Here is a 16591-nt window from a genome sequence, read left to right on the forward strand (position 1 = left end):
GGAAAAATGGATGGATGGATGGATGGATGGATGGATGGATGCATGCATGGATGCATGGGTGAATGGACAGACAAATGGATGGATAGACGAACAGATGAATGGATGTACAAAATGATACATAGATCAATAAGAATGAAGCTAAGAAAACATCACATTGCTTTAATTATTGAGAGATTTCAGTAGCAGCAGAGGAAAATGAAGAAATAAAATTCCCCTTTTAACAAAGGATTGCGAACACCTAAACTGTGGAGCACATGTTGAAAATGAAGTTAAAATAACAAGGATAAGTCTTTAGAAGTGTAACATTTCTCAGACTCCAACCAGGGCTCATCATCTGTTGTTCTCTTTATGTCTAATGAATTATAACCAGCTGTAGTATCACACTGAAAAATGCTTTTATATATAAAATATTATAAAATAAAAATATCAGTTTCTCTGATTTCTATGAAAATATTGAGGAGTCTGGTAAAAATAAATATTTAATCTACTGAATCAACTAACAAAAGCTTAAGAGACAAATACATCTCTGGACTTTGTATAATATGGAAATCCAAGAGAGTTCTAGTAGATGAAAATCTAACATTTACTTCATTTTTTTCTTTCAGATTTGGAAAAGAAGATTCGAGATTTAAATTTAAGTAGGCAAGAAAAAGTTGATCAACTGAAACAGTTGGAAGATCAAGTCATTGCAATTAAAAATGAAATTGTTGAACAAGAAAATAAATATGCTGAATGCTATACTTAGTTAACATGCAAAAACCTGTACCTTCATTTCCAGCTTCTGAGGAGTACAATGAAGGATCAGTGAGAAATGCTTGAAATACAAATGGTTAACCTCTCCCCCTCCTTGGCTCTGCCCCTCTCCTTGCTGTAGATCTGCCCATTGTGGCTGGGAGTGGAGCAGAGCCAAGGAAATGCCATGTCAGAGGGAATAGAAGGGGGGAATAAAGACGTGGTCTCCGGTTTCAGAAACCTTTCTTCTTGCCCTTCTGTCCCTTTCATAACTTAAAAATAATTAGCTACACATGGCAAGTACAAATCTGTGTGTGTCTTAATATGCATTGTAGTCAAAAACTCCCCAATATTAAACAAATTTCCAGCAGATGGAGGACCTAGGAAATGGGCAGTATAATCTTAACACTTGTTTTAGTTTAAACAGCAAGAGTAGTTCCAGAATCTACTGTATAATGTGGACCCTACAGTTCTCAATACTGTAATGTACCCTTAATAGTGTAAGAAGATCCATCTCATATTAAATGGACTCATAATAAATTTAAAATAAATATAATCAAAAGAAAATAGCACTGTAGGGGGCTGGAGAGATAGCACAGCGGGTAGGGTTTGCCTTGCACACAGCCAGCCTGGGTTCAATTCCCAGCATCCCATATGGTCCCCTGAGCACTGCCAGGAGTAACTCCTGAGTGCAGAGCCAGGAGTAACCCCTGTGCATTGCCGAGTGTGACCCAAAAAGCAAAGAAAAAAAAAAGAAAGAAGAAAATAGCACTGTAGCATTGTCCTCCCATTGTTCATCAATTTGCTCGAATGGGCCCAGTAACATCTCCATTGTGAGACTTGTTGTTACTGTGTTTGGCATATCAAATAAATCACGAGTAGCTTGCCAGGCTTTTGCCATGTGGGCAAGATACTCTCAGTAGCTTGCTGGGTTCTCTGAGATGGGCGGAGGAAACGAACCCCAGTCGGCTGGGTTGGCTGCATGGGTCGCATGCAAGGCAAATGCCCTACCCACTGTGCTATCGCTCCAGCCCAATCAAAAGAAAATAAACATCTAATTTAGGATGAAATAGATATGGATAGAATATCTAAAGATTGTTTTATATTTTACTTGAATTTCCTTTATTTGTAAAGTTATTGTTCTATTCTGAATAAAATTGTGCACAATTCAAAAGGTGACATGTTTTTGCACCCACTTTCATGTATATTCATTCTCTAAGAATTCTATTTTAACTGAATGGCAGCAAAATAGTATTCAAGCAAATAAATGGATATTGAACGACTTTTAATGGTTTTTGGGGGGGGGGATGACACCTGGCAGTGCTTAGAGCTTACTCCTGGCTCTGAGCTCAGGTGTCCTGGCAGTGCTGGGGAACCATGTGGGGTGTCATATTCAAACCCAGGTCAGCTGTTCACAAAATAGGTGCCTCACCTGCTGTAATATTCCTCTGATCTACTTTTTACAATTTATTTGCAAGAATGTTTATTATAAAATCTGCTACTTTTGGCAGGGGTGAGGGAGCTGCTTAATGTGACACTGGAGCTCCCAGTGACACTTGAACTGCAACACTTCTCAGATGCTGTGGCTCTGGGAACTGCTAAGGCCACCCTGACAGTGTGTGTGGCCATACCTAGCAGTAACCAAGAGGTCTATAGGGTGATGGATCAAATTCAGAGGCTTATGCCTTCGGGCAAGTACACCAGCCCTTTGTGCTATCTCCCTGGCCCCCTCCTCAGCTTTCAAAGACTGAAACAAGAATGTCTTCTAGTTCAAAGGATCAAGTTGTCTTGATCTTGTTTAAAAATGTGTCTATGATTTCCCATTGAGGTTTTTTTGTTTTGTTGGTTGGTTGGTTTTTTTGTTGTTGGTGGTGGTGGTTTTTTTTTTTTCTTTGCATGTGTGATATGGAACATATTGCTTCTGTTTGTGAAAGTTCCCCTTGGCAGTGCTCAGGGTACCAGATGTGGTACTGGGGATCAAAATATGGAGTCAATGACATGTAAGTAAAGTGACTTAACCCTATACTATCTCTGGCCTTCAGAGAGATTGTCTTTTTTAAGAACTTTAATTCCATGATTTTAAAATAGGAAGTGATGTACATCAACACTGGCGTATGAGAAAGGGAAAACAGCCAGGCAACACTTGGCCTGCCTTGTTGTGTTTGCCAGTGAGACACATTTAGAAAGAATTTTGTGTCTGCTTAAATTAGACCCCAATCCTTATGGTGAACAGTTCTGGACCTGTAGGTGAGTGCTATTTGCCAAACATACCAAGGGTTACCAAATGAAATAAAACCAAATATATCTTGACAAGAAAAAATGAGCCTGAAGAAGGATAAGCTAGAAATAATGATCCAATATCCAAGCTCCCCCATCTTTATTTTGGTTACGGAATTCATGTTTTAATCAGGTACCTCGCTGCCTAGAAGATTATATTTCTCAACTTCCCTTGCAGCTCAACAAACCATGAAACTCAATTTTAGCCAACGAAATAAGTAAAGGTGTTGTGTGCAACTTCAAGGGCACAGCCGGAAAAGAAAATTATTTTCCAGTAGTAGGCAGAGTAATAGTTCCCTCAAAGATGCCTTTGTCAAATTTCCATGATCTGTGAAGGTTATATCATGCAACAAAGAGGAACTAAGGTAACACTTGTTATTTAGGTACTAATCAGTTGTTGAGATGAGAATATTGTCTTGAATTATCCATGTGAAGCCAGTGTAATCTTGGGGGTCCTTAGAAGTGGAAGGATACAGAAGGGAATAAAATGTCTGTTATGCAAAGGGTTTTAAGTGCTGTTGCTGATTCTGAAGATGGAGAAAGGACCATGAGACAAAGAAGGTAGTGTCCCTTAATTGCTGAGAAAGTCTAGGAAAGGGATTTTCTTTTATTACCTCCAGATGAGAACACACCTTGCATGCAATACCTTGATTGTGGCCCATGAAATCTTGTACTGAACTTTAAACCTATATAAAAATAAGTACAAGTTGCAATATTTTAAGTCACTCTGGTAATTAGTTGCAGCATCCATGGAACCAATTCCATTCCTTTTTCACCCTTGCCTGGGTGAAATATAGTGAACCAACTATAACCACTTAGATGAGGACAATAATGTCAAATCAAGATAGAGAAAAATTAGATCCTTGTTTGACTATCAGCCAGGAGAGGCATCAGCTCTTGACAGTTTAATGAGAGCATTTGTGGGCTGGGCTGAGCTGAGGAAAACTATAAAGTATAGTGTAATATTCTGGAGCCAGCCTCAGCAGTGGGTCATTACTACCCTTGGTCAGGGATGCAGAGAGAGGGTGACAGTGACAAATTGAAGACAGATAATGTAGAAGGGCCACTTAGTGGGAGTCATGATCGAAGGTCAGGGATGCACCGGCCATGACAACACTGAGGAAGATTTTGCGACATAAGCATCAAACATTCCATTGCCACCATCTTCTTCTTGTCCAGTCCCTCACTGGTGCTTCCCATTAGCCCAACCAAGGATCCATTGTGATATTCTCATGTAGCTCCACATCCATGCACAGAAGAAGCACAGGTGGCTCTAGAGACTCTCACTGACCTCAGCGACTAAAGCTAGATGAGCTCGGACTAACTGCGATTTGTTTGTGGTAGAAAAAGAAACTTCTCCTATTTCACTGTAATTCAGGTCTCTTAAAAGAGCTGACCCAACATTCGTATTAGTGTCTTTGGGTACTAAGGGAATTCTAAATTGCTCCAACAGTCTTTTTCTCTGCCCTGAGTCTAGGGACAATGGTCAGGTGACATATAATCCAGGCCTTGTCCCCTACATGACCTTAAGTGATTGACAGCCTCCCTAAATCTCACATTTTCATTTTCTTCTGTCGTAAAATGCTTCAGTTATAATATACTAATAAATGTTCCTAGGTACTGGTTACTGAGATAATTCATGTGAAGGGTTTTGGGAAGAGTGAGGTATTCCTAAAATCATCTGAAGGCTCAGGATGTAGCTCAGTGGTAGAGACAACTTTTGCATGTATCAGAGGGTTTTGGAGTTCAATCATTAGTACCCTGTTATACACCCCCAAAATAAATAAAATAGAACCAAAAAGACAACCTACTAAGTAGGAAAAGACATTTGCACATAAAACATCTGATAAGGATCAGATGTGCATATAAAATATACCAAAAATATTCTGTAATTCAATCAAAACCCAATCAAATTTAAAAATTAACAAAATAGTTGAATAGATATTTCTCCAATAGATACTTGGCCAAAAAAAATGGAAAAAAAATGCTTAACTTGCTTAACTTTGCTTAAAATTAGGCAAATGCAAGCCAAGACCACAATTACCTCATACCCATGAGAATGGCCTATTTTGAAAAAACTAAGAACAACAAATGTTAATGAGGGTATTGGGAAAAACTCACCATTATACATGGTTGCTAAGATTACAAATTGCAAAGCTGCTATAGAAAATGGTATAGTGATTTCTTGTTTGACTTTTTGTTTGTTTTTATTAGGTGGGGGTAATGGTTTTAGGGCCGTACCTAGTGGTGCCTAGGGCTTACTACTAACTTTGTGCTCAGGATCACACCTTGCAGAGATAGGGTAACCAGGTGTGGTTCTGGGGTTCAAACTGGGATCAGCTACATGCAAGGTAAGCACTTTATCTCTTTATTATCTCTCTGTCCCATTGTGCTTTCTTAACTAAAAACGAAATTACTATATTACCCTAGCAATACTAACGTTGGGTATTTGTCCAAGGGACATGTAAACATTCATTTGAAAGCATATTTACACCCTTTGTCCATAGCTGTATTCTGCACAGTAACCAAAATATTTGAATCAACCTAAATACTCATCAAAGAATGACTGGGTAAAGAAATTGTGGACACCAAATAGAGAAAGAATAAGAGGAAAATTGTCTGCCATAGAGACAGAGAGAGGGGTGGGATGGGGGGTGAGGGATACTGGGGACATTGGTGCTGGAAAATGTGCACTGGTGAAGGGATAGGTGTTCGATCATTGTATGACTGAAACTCAAACATGAAGGTTTTGTCACTGTAGCTCACGGTGATTCAATAAAAAATGAAATAAAAGTAAAAAAGAAGTGTGCATACACATAATGTAATACTGCTCATCTATTAAAGATAAATATGTGTCTTTTTCAATAATATAGCTGAAACTTGAGGGAATTATATGAAATAAATCACAAAGTAAAGGACAATTATTGGGTGGTTTAACTCATGCAGTTTAGAAATAATCAAAGCAAACTAACTGGAAAAGCACAACAAAAATAGCTTCTTCACTTCTTTGGAAAACATAGTGGTTAATGCTTTTTTCCACTTTGGAGAAGCCCACATTCAAAAATTTAAAAAAATCATGGTGATAACCAGAGAAGAAATGGAGAAGGTAGAAGATTATTGTGATAGCTCTGGAACTTCGGTTGTGGTTAAGGTTAGTCTTATGCACATAGAGATATGAAGCTGTACACCTAAAATTTTGCCACATTACTAACCAATGGAAAATTAATACAAATTTGATTGAAAAGAAAATCCTTTAAGACACTGAGCATATAGTATATGATACGTCTGTTACCCCTTCATGTCATTGTTCCTGTATTTTACTTACTTTCATATCTCAATTGATGTTTCTCCACCATATCTACACTTTCCTACAGGAAACCTCACTTTATCCTGATGGCTTCTCTTTCTAGCCTAGTACAAAAACAACCTTGCACTTCGCTTACCATGCCAGCTAGCTGATATACCTTATTTGTCGAACCAGATAGCAATTTGACAGTAACCAGAGGTTACTATCAACGTCATATGATCACAGCACGTGTCCAGTCACTTTTAATTCCTTTCTAGGATGTAGCATAGTGTTAAACCCTTTAAAGATCTGCTTGTTTTCAAATTAGTTCCACAAATCAGCTCCAAATTGTTGCAAGTGAGGCAGTACTCAGACCATCATTAAATTAAAACTATTTCAAAACGACATATGGTTGGAAACCAGCTGACCATATGTTACAGCCCCTGTAGAAATGTAACTGAGAATAATTCAAATCTGCCTGACTCTATAGAGAAAAGTGTCAAATCAAACAGAACATGCGTGATTAACATCTATTTCCCACCTCTCCTGCACTTAACACTTTATGGCATCTACTAAAGATCTTTCCCCCAGAACCAAACGAAGCTCACCTAACTATTTGTTGTCTTGAGCTTTGTCTCCTTTGATTTTAGAGAGTCTCCTCCTTATCTACTTGGTCACTCTTGTTCCCCCTGCAGTGTATGCTTGTTTTTGGGACTTGGTATTTTCCCAATGATTTGTATTGATTGTGTGGGAGCTACTCCCCCACCTTCTGGAAGGTCAGAGCCTCACAGCCAGGCAAGAGCTCTGCTTTACTAAGCTGGAAGTCAAAGGAGAGCCTTCCCTTTGGATTCAGTTAGGCTTTGTGTAGAAGAAGTGAAAAAGCTAAGCTTGAGGGGCTGGAGAGATAGCACAGCGGGTAGGGCGTTTGCCTTGCACACGGCCGACCTGGGTTCAATTCCCAGCAACCCATATGGTTTCCTGAGCACCACCAGGAGTAATTCCTGAGTACATGAGTCAGGAGTAACCCCTGTGCATCGCCGAGTGTGACCCCAAAAACAAAACAAAACAGAAAGCTAAGCTTGAAACCATTAAGGGCATGTTTGAAAACATAGTTCTATATACAAATAGAAAATTGTACATAGTAATATTGATACGAACCTGTGTAACTATGAATTTTAGGTTTGACTCTATTCCTTGGACACTGCACAAATTATTTAGAAATAGTCTTGTTTCAAGCCCCCCTAAGTAACTCACACCTCTATCCACTTTTCTTCCTTCCCTTCCACCCTCCACAGTTTTAACCTGAATTAAACATATTTACATTTCCTTTCTTACTTCTCACAAAAAGTTCTTCACCCAGTTTCGATTCTGGTGCTTCAAAGCAGGGAGGAATTTAAGAATTTTGTGACCAAAGTTCTCACAGGCTTTTTCCATTATGAACTTGAAGCTTTTAGCAGCAGAGCTGCCTGCTTACAATTTACCAGAGGACAGTTCCCTGTTTGTTTCACATCTCCTGGCCCCCAGCCCTGTTTCTTCTCTCCCTGCCAGAGTCACTGTCACTGTCACTGTCCTCCTGTTGTTCATCGATTTGCTCAAGCGGGCCCAGTAATAGCTCCATTGTGAGACTTGCTGTTACTGTGTTTGCATATTGAATACATTACGGCTAGCTTAAAAGACTGAAACACACTGAAACACACACCCGCCAGGACCACTCCCACTCCTCCAACATAAAGCAAAATGTCTATACCTCCTCCTACATATGCCTCTATCTTTCATTTCTTGAACCTACATATAACCTTTAGCTTTGTTTATGAATGTTGAGCAGCCATTGTAGAAGACCTCTTCTCGTCAGCTTCCTCTGATTTGATCTCACTTCCACAAAGCCAGCTTCTCATCTTCAGAATATATTTGATATCACTAACATATTCATTGAATATACAGCAGATTTTAGTTGGGAGGTGCTGAGTCTCACACATGTGAAGCATGAGCTCTATAGTGAGTACTCCACTTCTGAATGTATGGAGTTTTTGAACAGAGATGTAGAGTGGTTTTGCTTTTTTCGTGTTCAAATAAACTGTTAAATCAAGGATCTGATTCATAGTTATGGTTGACACAGTTCAGCACACAGTTGTAGTTCTTTGATGATAAACACCAAAAGCTAGGGAGTAGGTGGCAGGCTGCACTTAATCTTCTACTCACCAGGTGGTAGTAGATGAAGCGCACAGTATTTCTGAGCTCTTGCTAATCAGCTCAACATGGCACCAAGAATTAACATCTAATCTTTAGTACTGTTGCTTCCCTACAGTGAAGACTTTGAGATATTCAGCCCACAAAACACATTAAATAAAATAAAATTTTAACCCACCAATTGAAGATATTCATCCTAGTGGGAAACATATAAAACTATAAAATAACTGTGTGAGTTCAGTACTGGAAGAGCCGGGCAATTCCTAGAAACACGAGAGGCAGGCATCAAGGTGTGGTATTTTGCTTGATATTATTTATTTCAAGAAAGATATTTAAGAAGTTAAAAATGCAAGATATTTAAGAAGTTCTACAGTCTCCTCCCCTCTTTTTCTGAGGACTTACTGAGGTGAATTTAACTGAGGAATTATGACTCATTGGCACAAAGGCTATGGAAGATATGAGGAAATATCCCATAATAATATGCAGTCTATTGCATCTGCACTCAGGATAATGTGAATTTTAACTAAACTAATGGTATGCTGAATGGACCATCGATACAGTCGACTATTTTCTTAAAGTTGACAAATCTGTTTCTTTACGTAAGTGGTCCATTTTATAAATCAAATATTTTAAACGTGTTATTAAAATATTTCACAGAAATCAATTTTACTTAAAAGAAAAAAAAGAGAGAGAAAAAAACGCCCTGACCCAGCACCAGGCTGTCCTTCACCAGGGCAACTCAGAGGAGGGTGGGTTAAGTTTCTCTCCCTGTCCCAGTAGAACCCTGGCAGCCAAAAATCTCCAGAACCCATACACACAGTCATGCTTAAGGCCACTCTTCACAGGCTTGGACAAGCCTCACCTATGAGGGAATCTGCAGAAAAACCCAAGTGTGTGGGACCCGTGACTGAGATCTCCAAACTTTCTCAGAATGGGACTGGGCCACTTACCCCCAATTTCACAGTTTTCTAGTAGCTTGGCAGTCACACCCACAAACTGCCTCTGGTGCCATTTAATCTCATCAACAGCCAAGATCCAGAGACTATGAAATAAAGCTCCCAGAAGAGAGCGACACAGAATGTCCTGGAGCACGTGGCCACATTCACAGATGTGTTGACCTCTGTCAACTATAGCCCACTGATGTACCAAAAGTAGCACACATTTATTTGGGTTCAACATACATGTTTGTAATCTCTTATACAAGGACTTAAATGGCTCCAGGATGAGATACAACAATCTTCACATACTTTCCTCTTATGGTGGTGGGGAGGTGCACAGTGGTGGGACTGGCATTTGACTATTATCTGTAATGAACTATTGTGAACAACTTTATAAAAATAAAATAAAATTTAAAAAAAGAAATTCAATCATCAGAGAGCCTTTAAAAGGGCTTACACAAAATGTCCTTACTTTGAACTTGGTCTTTATTCCTCCCCACTTTTTTTCTCTTCTACTTTTCAATAAACTTTTTTACTTTCCAAAAAAAAAGAAAAGAAAAAAGAAAGGTCAAAGTGGCAATCCAATGCATTGAGACCCCAAAACAGGCTGAGTCTCATCCAGAGCACTCGAAAGCGGACGGGTGAGTCCACCACCTGCCCAAACAGAGCCCCAGCAGCTGAAAACCTCCACAACCCAATCGCTGCCATGTTCATGGCCCAACTCGACATACTTGAGACGAGCCTCATCCAGGAATGGAACTGTTGAAAAACTCAGGTATGCAGGTTTTATGACTGAACTCTCCAGGTTTTCATGGAATCAGGGATAGGCGACATCCCCCTCACCTCCCTGTTATTCCAGGAGCCTGGCAGTCATTCCCTGAACTGCTTCTGGTGCTATACAATCTCATTAATTGGCCATGATCCAGAGACTCATTAATAAATCTCAAAAGAGAGCAACAAGCTTCAGAGATGCCTCCAGACTCCAAAATCATCAGACAGTTTAAAAATTTAACTCCAGCTGTATCGTTCCATTAAAATTTTAGAATTTCTGGAGCATGCGACCACAAATCATCTCATACTCTATACCCTGATATACCGGGGTAGCACACCACATTCATTGAATGGGATGTAAAGTAGAAGGCAACCAATATCAATCAAGAAAATATTAACACACAAGGCTTAACCTTTAACAATATGTTAGTAACCTCTTGTATCAGGGCTTAATTGCTCCAGGGTCAGATACAACAATCTTTATATTCTTTCTTCTAAGGAAATCTTTTTTGATCACATTTAGCTAATTATTCATAACAAGAAATACAAAATAAATTATTTAGGGCCTCTTGTTGGGTCAGGCTTGAATGGTGGTTGGGAAAATTGGAAATAATGGTGGTGGGAAGGTGTAATGATGGTGGAATTGGTGTTGGAACATTGAATGTAATAAATCACCGTGGATAACTTTATAAAAATAAAATAAAATTTAAATGTAGCTATCCAAGTAAAAATACTTTATCCTTAAAATGTTGAACAAAAACATAATCATCTGGATCTCATATCTTGAAATAGACAACTAAGCAAGTATAGAAATGTACTTTCTAAAGAATTATTTTATGCACGATTTTCCATTTGTTGCATCTCAATTTGCTGTTTTTTTACTTTAGATTTACAGTGTAATTTATAGATTAGATAGGCCAACTTTTTAAAAAAATATTGACCTTATTATCTAAAATTTATCATAGAGATGGAGAGACAATACAGGAGGTCCTTGTCTGGCATGCGGTTGACCCAGGTTCAATTCCCAGCACTCGATATGGTCCACCAACCTCTACAAAGAGTAATCTCTGAGAGCAGAGCCAGGAGTAATCCCTGAATATCTCCAGGTGTGACCCTTCTCCAAAATAAAATAAGTAAAACATAACAAATCATAATATACAATAAAATTCACTTTATTATAAAAACAAAAATAAACCTAAAAAAACCTATTTGTTTTTGAGCATTAGTTTCATATATTTCAAGAGTTGTTCATATTATTACCTCTGTTAAACTGAATATCTGAATTGACCCACTTTTTTCCCCCTTGTCAATTAAGTCTACTAAAAGTATCACTATACTATGAGTTTTCCAAAAAGAAATAAAAATGGAAATTACATGGGGCCTGAAAATCTAACAGCCAAGTTAGCTTTTGAGGATTCCAGAGATTTGTACCATGGGAAAAAGTTCAAAGCTTGGAAAATTTGTATAAACATCCCATATCTGAAGATAAACATTTGAGGATCTGTATGACATTGTGGTTTAGTCTTGCTTTGGCCATACTTAACTATGACTCATCTGGGAAAGGCAGAATTTCAATGAAAAAGAAAATATTCAGGATTAACAACTACTTTTATTTGGAAAGAAGTCCAACATTTCTTAGAAATAAAATTAAAAGGGCAATCTATTTAGATATGATTGATGCTTTGAGTCTTTTCCTTTTATTTATTTTGGTTTTGGGGGTCATACTCTATGTCGCTCAGGGCTTATTTATGACTCTGCACTGAGGGATCTCTTTAGTTAAGGCTCAGGGGACTATATGGGGTGGTCAGAGTTAGAATCTAGGTTGGCAGCACTCAAGACAAAAGCCTTACCAGCTATACTATCTCTCCACCCCTCTGTTTTCCTTTTAATATCCCAGTTTCATTCTTGCAACTCTTCAATCCACTGCCACACATTCTACACTGCAGATATGTAGAAATGTGCAAAATAGTATTGACTCCTTTGGCTCAATTTTCCTTCAACCCACTTATGCTTTGGGGGCTTGGGTGTGGGGAGGGGGTAACTCTAATGTATACACAATGTGAAGAATTTTGATTTTTGAACCACATCCTGCTATGCTCAGAGTAACTCCTGGCACTGTGCACGTGAATCACTTCTGGCAGTGCTTGGGACCATATGGGATGCCAAGGATCCAACCTGGTGCAGCAACATGCAAGGCAAGCACCCTATCTGCTGTACGATCTCTCAAGCCCCACAATGTGAAGTATTTAAACATGCACAGCACACTTATCTAAGGAAAAGATTATGCTTCACTCTGAGCATGGCTTGCAATATTGTGATGGGAACACAAAATAGAAAGAGCACTTAACAAAAATTAATTATACTACTTAACATTACATTCAAATTAAATCATCTATGGTCTCATAGCACTTCCTACCCAACTCAAGCTTCCTACCATGGACCTACATGTTTGAAGGGATATCAGTAAGCTTGACTTATTTTCCCTCAACTTTAGCAGAAGTTGAAAAGACTCTTCTTAAGAATATAAAAATGCCCTAATATCTCCACCTAAGCTGCAGTCTATTGAAGTAACTTCACTCTTAAACATAAAAGGTTACTTTTGAGAATGTGGTTGCAAGGAATAACCTTAATTTTAAAACACTTTTATATCAAAATTCACTTTGGAAAAACAGAAAGAAAAATGTCTATCACTTAATATTTTGGATTATAGACACACAGATAATTCCTGGGAAGATCCCCTAATTCCTGAAAAGAATATACCATAAATGACATTCATTCTTTTGGGAACATACTCTGCTGGCAGCGACAACATAAAAATACACACTTTATTTAAAGGTGTTCAGTATTCCATTTCATGGTTGTAGAACGATTAACTCCTCCCCTCCCCCCATTGATGATTATTTAGGTGACTTCCAGTTTTGTTGGAAACAATAATGCTAATATCTATACATTCATAATTTGACATGCTTTCTCAGTTCAAATCAAAGTTATACATTTAAAATTTTAGTACATAGTTTAGTTTGCACCGTAAATGACACACAATTTCACCATACTAATAATTGCTTAAGTTAGTATTGTCAGGAAATTTTGTTACAGTATGGGAACTCAATCTTGGAGTTATTGGTTTAATAATGTATTATGACCACTCTACAAATTCTTTCAAACTGTGAAAGTGTAGCATTCCTGATAATCCTTATATAAAAGATTGTGCATTATAGAGCAATCATTGAGGAAATTTATGTTAAATTAATAGTGTATATTATTGCTATTTTACATATAGAATCATAGAAAACTCCCTTTTTTATATGTCCCAAGGAATCAAAATGAAATCTTCTTTTAAAGTACTAATGTATAGAGTATGAGTCATTCTGGCTAAAGAATTGCTTGTGAATGATTTCTCCCCAGAAAGCAAAATGGGCATTATTCCAGGCATTTATTGAATGAATGCACTTAAAAATTATCTGATGAGCTCTGTGCTCAGTGCTGAGCAAATTAAGATGCTCTCAAGGTACTTGCAATGTAGCATGCAGCTCATACTTGTACAATAACCATTTATGTAGTGAACCTCTTTGTACACTTATGATGTGCTCTGTGCTATTCAGTGTTGGAAAAACAGTAGTAAGTATAAGAAGTAGAAATCTTGGTAGTCTAATAATTGGCATATCTGTTCTAGACCAATGTAGGAAAACCTTTTCTTTTATAGGAGCCATACCCAGCACTGTTCTAGTGACTGGGGGCCGCTCTTGGTGATACTTGTCCCAATTTTCTCAAATGTAGTAGTGATTTGGTCCCAAGGGGTCACCTGTCCTATGTCCAATAGAGGTGGGGGAGAAGAGAAAGAATGTGATGTTAGGGATGGAATTTGAACTTTGCTCATTCTAGACCATGTACTCTACCCAGATTTCTACTTCTAGAAAGATGTTCTTTAAGGATGATAACTGAATGATTCTCTCTCTCTCTCTCTCTCTCTCTCTCTCTCTCTCTCTGTGTGTGTAAAAGGTTCCTTCCACATGTGAAGTGTCATTCAGAGCTGGGCTTTGAACATAAAGAAATGCTAGTTTTGTAGAGAAAAAAGGGGGATGTACTTTTTGAGGCTTGAGGGATCTGGATGAGCCTCCTAAAAGGTTCTGACTTAAGAAAGGCTAGGTCATATGGAGGCGGGGGAGGGAGATAGTTAGGCTGAGGACTGCAGTAATTATATAAGGACAGACCTCAAATGCCTTGTAATGTACAAAGGCTCCTGAACTTTGTACTGGTTTCACAAATAAGGAAACTGTGACCCTTGGAGGTAATATGACTTACCTTAGATCTATTTTAGTAGCAATGGCATGTCCATGCATAAAGTAAATTCATTTTGTGACTAGGAATACAAAATGTTGAGTTTTATTTCCATAGATATTTGAATTTTTTTAAGTAAAAACCAGGATTTATCCATTTCATTCAAAGTGTAACAAAATAGTGCCCCCAAAAGAGTTTCTTTTTTTTTCTTTTTATTTATTTATTTATTTTCTTTTTTTATTAGTGAAAAACCCAAAAGAGTTTCTTGGTTAGATTTTTTCTTAACTAAATCAGTGACAATTATGTTCTCCTAGGCTGGAGTGATTTCAGTGGTTCGATCCCTGGCACCCTGTATGGTCCCCTAGGCATTTCCAGGGGTGATTCTTGTGCACGCCTGGGTGTGGCCAAAAAATCAAGAGGGGAAAGGGACCTTCAGGTAGTAGTGGACAAATCTTGGCACTTTGGGAGTGGGGTGGGGAAGGAGCATTTCAAGTATATAATAATGACGTTGGTACTATCACTGTCATCCTGTTGGTCATCGATTGCCTCAAGCAGGCCCCAGTAACATCTCCTTCATCCTAGCCCTGAGATTTTAGAAAGTGCCACATTCGAGGCTCTCTCAGGGTCAGGAGGATGACACCCATAATTGTTACTGGTTTTTGGCATATTGAATACACCATGGGGAGTTTGTCAGACTCTGCCATGTGGGCAGGATACTTTTGGTAGCCTGCCAATTTCTCCAGAGTTATTATATACTTGAAGCAGCACTTCAAGTATATAATAATGATGTTGGTACTATTATTAAAATAATAATTTTTAAGCAAAAGAAAAATTAGAATGTTACAGATTAGAGCTCCCATTTCCCCCACCTCTTTGACCACACCCCAAACTTACACACCAAGTAACTTCCTTCCAAACACCCACTAGTATGTGTGCTATGCATTCCTTGAGAACTTTTATTATTGCTGAGTCTTGCCATATGTGTGTTTCTAGTATCAGAAAATTGTAATATTTGCTCTTACACATGTGTTCTTACACATGTGCTCTTACACATGTGTTCTTACACATATTGATTTTTACCCATATTGTATATGCTTAAGAGAATCCGGGCTTCTACATGTGAACTGCATGCCATTAGTACACAGCAGTGCCTGACACATCGGAAGCGCTAAAGAAATGTTTGTTAAAGAATGAGAAACATGTGCGGCCTCTCAGACTGATGGGTAGAAGTTTGGAGTTTTCAAAGTCAAAAGTCAGCCAAATTGTGATGATCACGATGACTTGGACTAAAAAGACGGCTAAGGAGAGAACTGACCAGAGACCATGATACCCACAATAGGATCGCTGAGCAATCATTATGTGCTAAACCTTTGCTGGAAAGAGGATCATCGCAACACTCCATTAGCCACTTTGGAAACAGCAAGCACATTTCCTTGCGTGACAAACACAGCCCATTTTATGAGCCAGTTCTTCATCCTGGAGGAGACCTAGTGCTGACTTGTTTCTGAAGTGATAAAGATGTGACTCCTAGAGGACTCTGGGTGGGCAGGCCTTCATCCATCTGATTAGCAGCCTTGGAGCGGCAAGTACACTGACATGATAAAACACTCTTTCCAGAAGAGCAGGCTTGATCTTTTAAAGAAACTGCACCTGTAAAGTTAATTTTTCTAGAAGGTCAAGGACATTATGTTTGGAGGACATAAGGCTGAACCACAGCTCTTTGAGATTCGGTTTATAAGAGCGTGTCTATCAGTTTTGAAATGCAATTAGCTCATATCTAAGATCTCACCTTTCCCAGGTAAAATATGATTGAGAATTAGGTACATGCCATAAATAGCAGCAGGGAGCAAGTTAAATAACTGGCTAATTAAACCCATTTTTCAGTATCACCCTAGGTAATAATTAACAACCCAGAACAATGAGATAGGTTTGTAGCATGAGAGTAGATTACACTATCACGTAAATCTTCTGGTACAGAGATACTGCCTGAATAGTACTTAGGTTAAAAAAGACATGAAACAAGAAGGGTTTTTAATTCAAGAATCACTTTCTGAGGACATTCTATAAATCTTATGTGGTATTATAAGACTAGGAACTCAGGGGGAAGGTGTGACTAAGACTT

General features: G+C 38.4%; 1 protein-coding gene across 1 annotated transcript in view; it reads left to right on the forward strand.

Annotated features, from left to right (window-relative positions):
* Positions 1 to 745, forward strand: part of LAMB4 (laminin subunit beta 4) — a 108288-nt gene extending 107543 nt beyond the window's left edge. The window contains exon 33 of the mRNA XM_056118553.1: positions 606 to 745. Within this exon, the coding sequence (XP_055974528.1) occupies positions 606 to 745 (140 nt within the window). The remainder of the gene's footprint in view (positions 1 to 605) is intronic.
* The last annotated feature ends 15846 nt before the right edge of the window (positions 746 to 16591 follow it).

The sequence above is a fragment of the Sorex fumeus genome, unplaced genomic scaffold, assembly GCF_029834395.1.
Source record: "Sorex fumeus unplaced genomic scaffold, SorFum_2.1 ptg000037l, whole genome shotgun sequence".
Taxonomy (NCBI): domain Eukaryota; kingdom Metazoa; phylum Chordata; class Mammalia; order Eulipotyphla; family Soricidae; genus Sorex; species Sorex fumeus.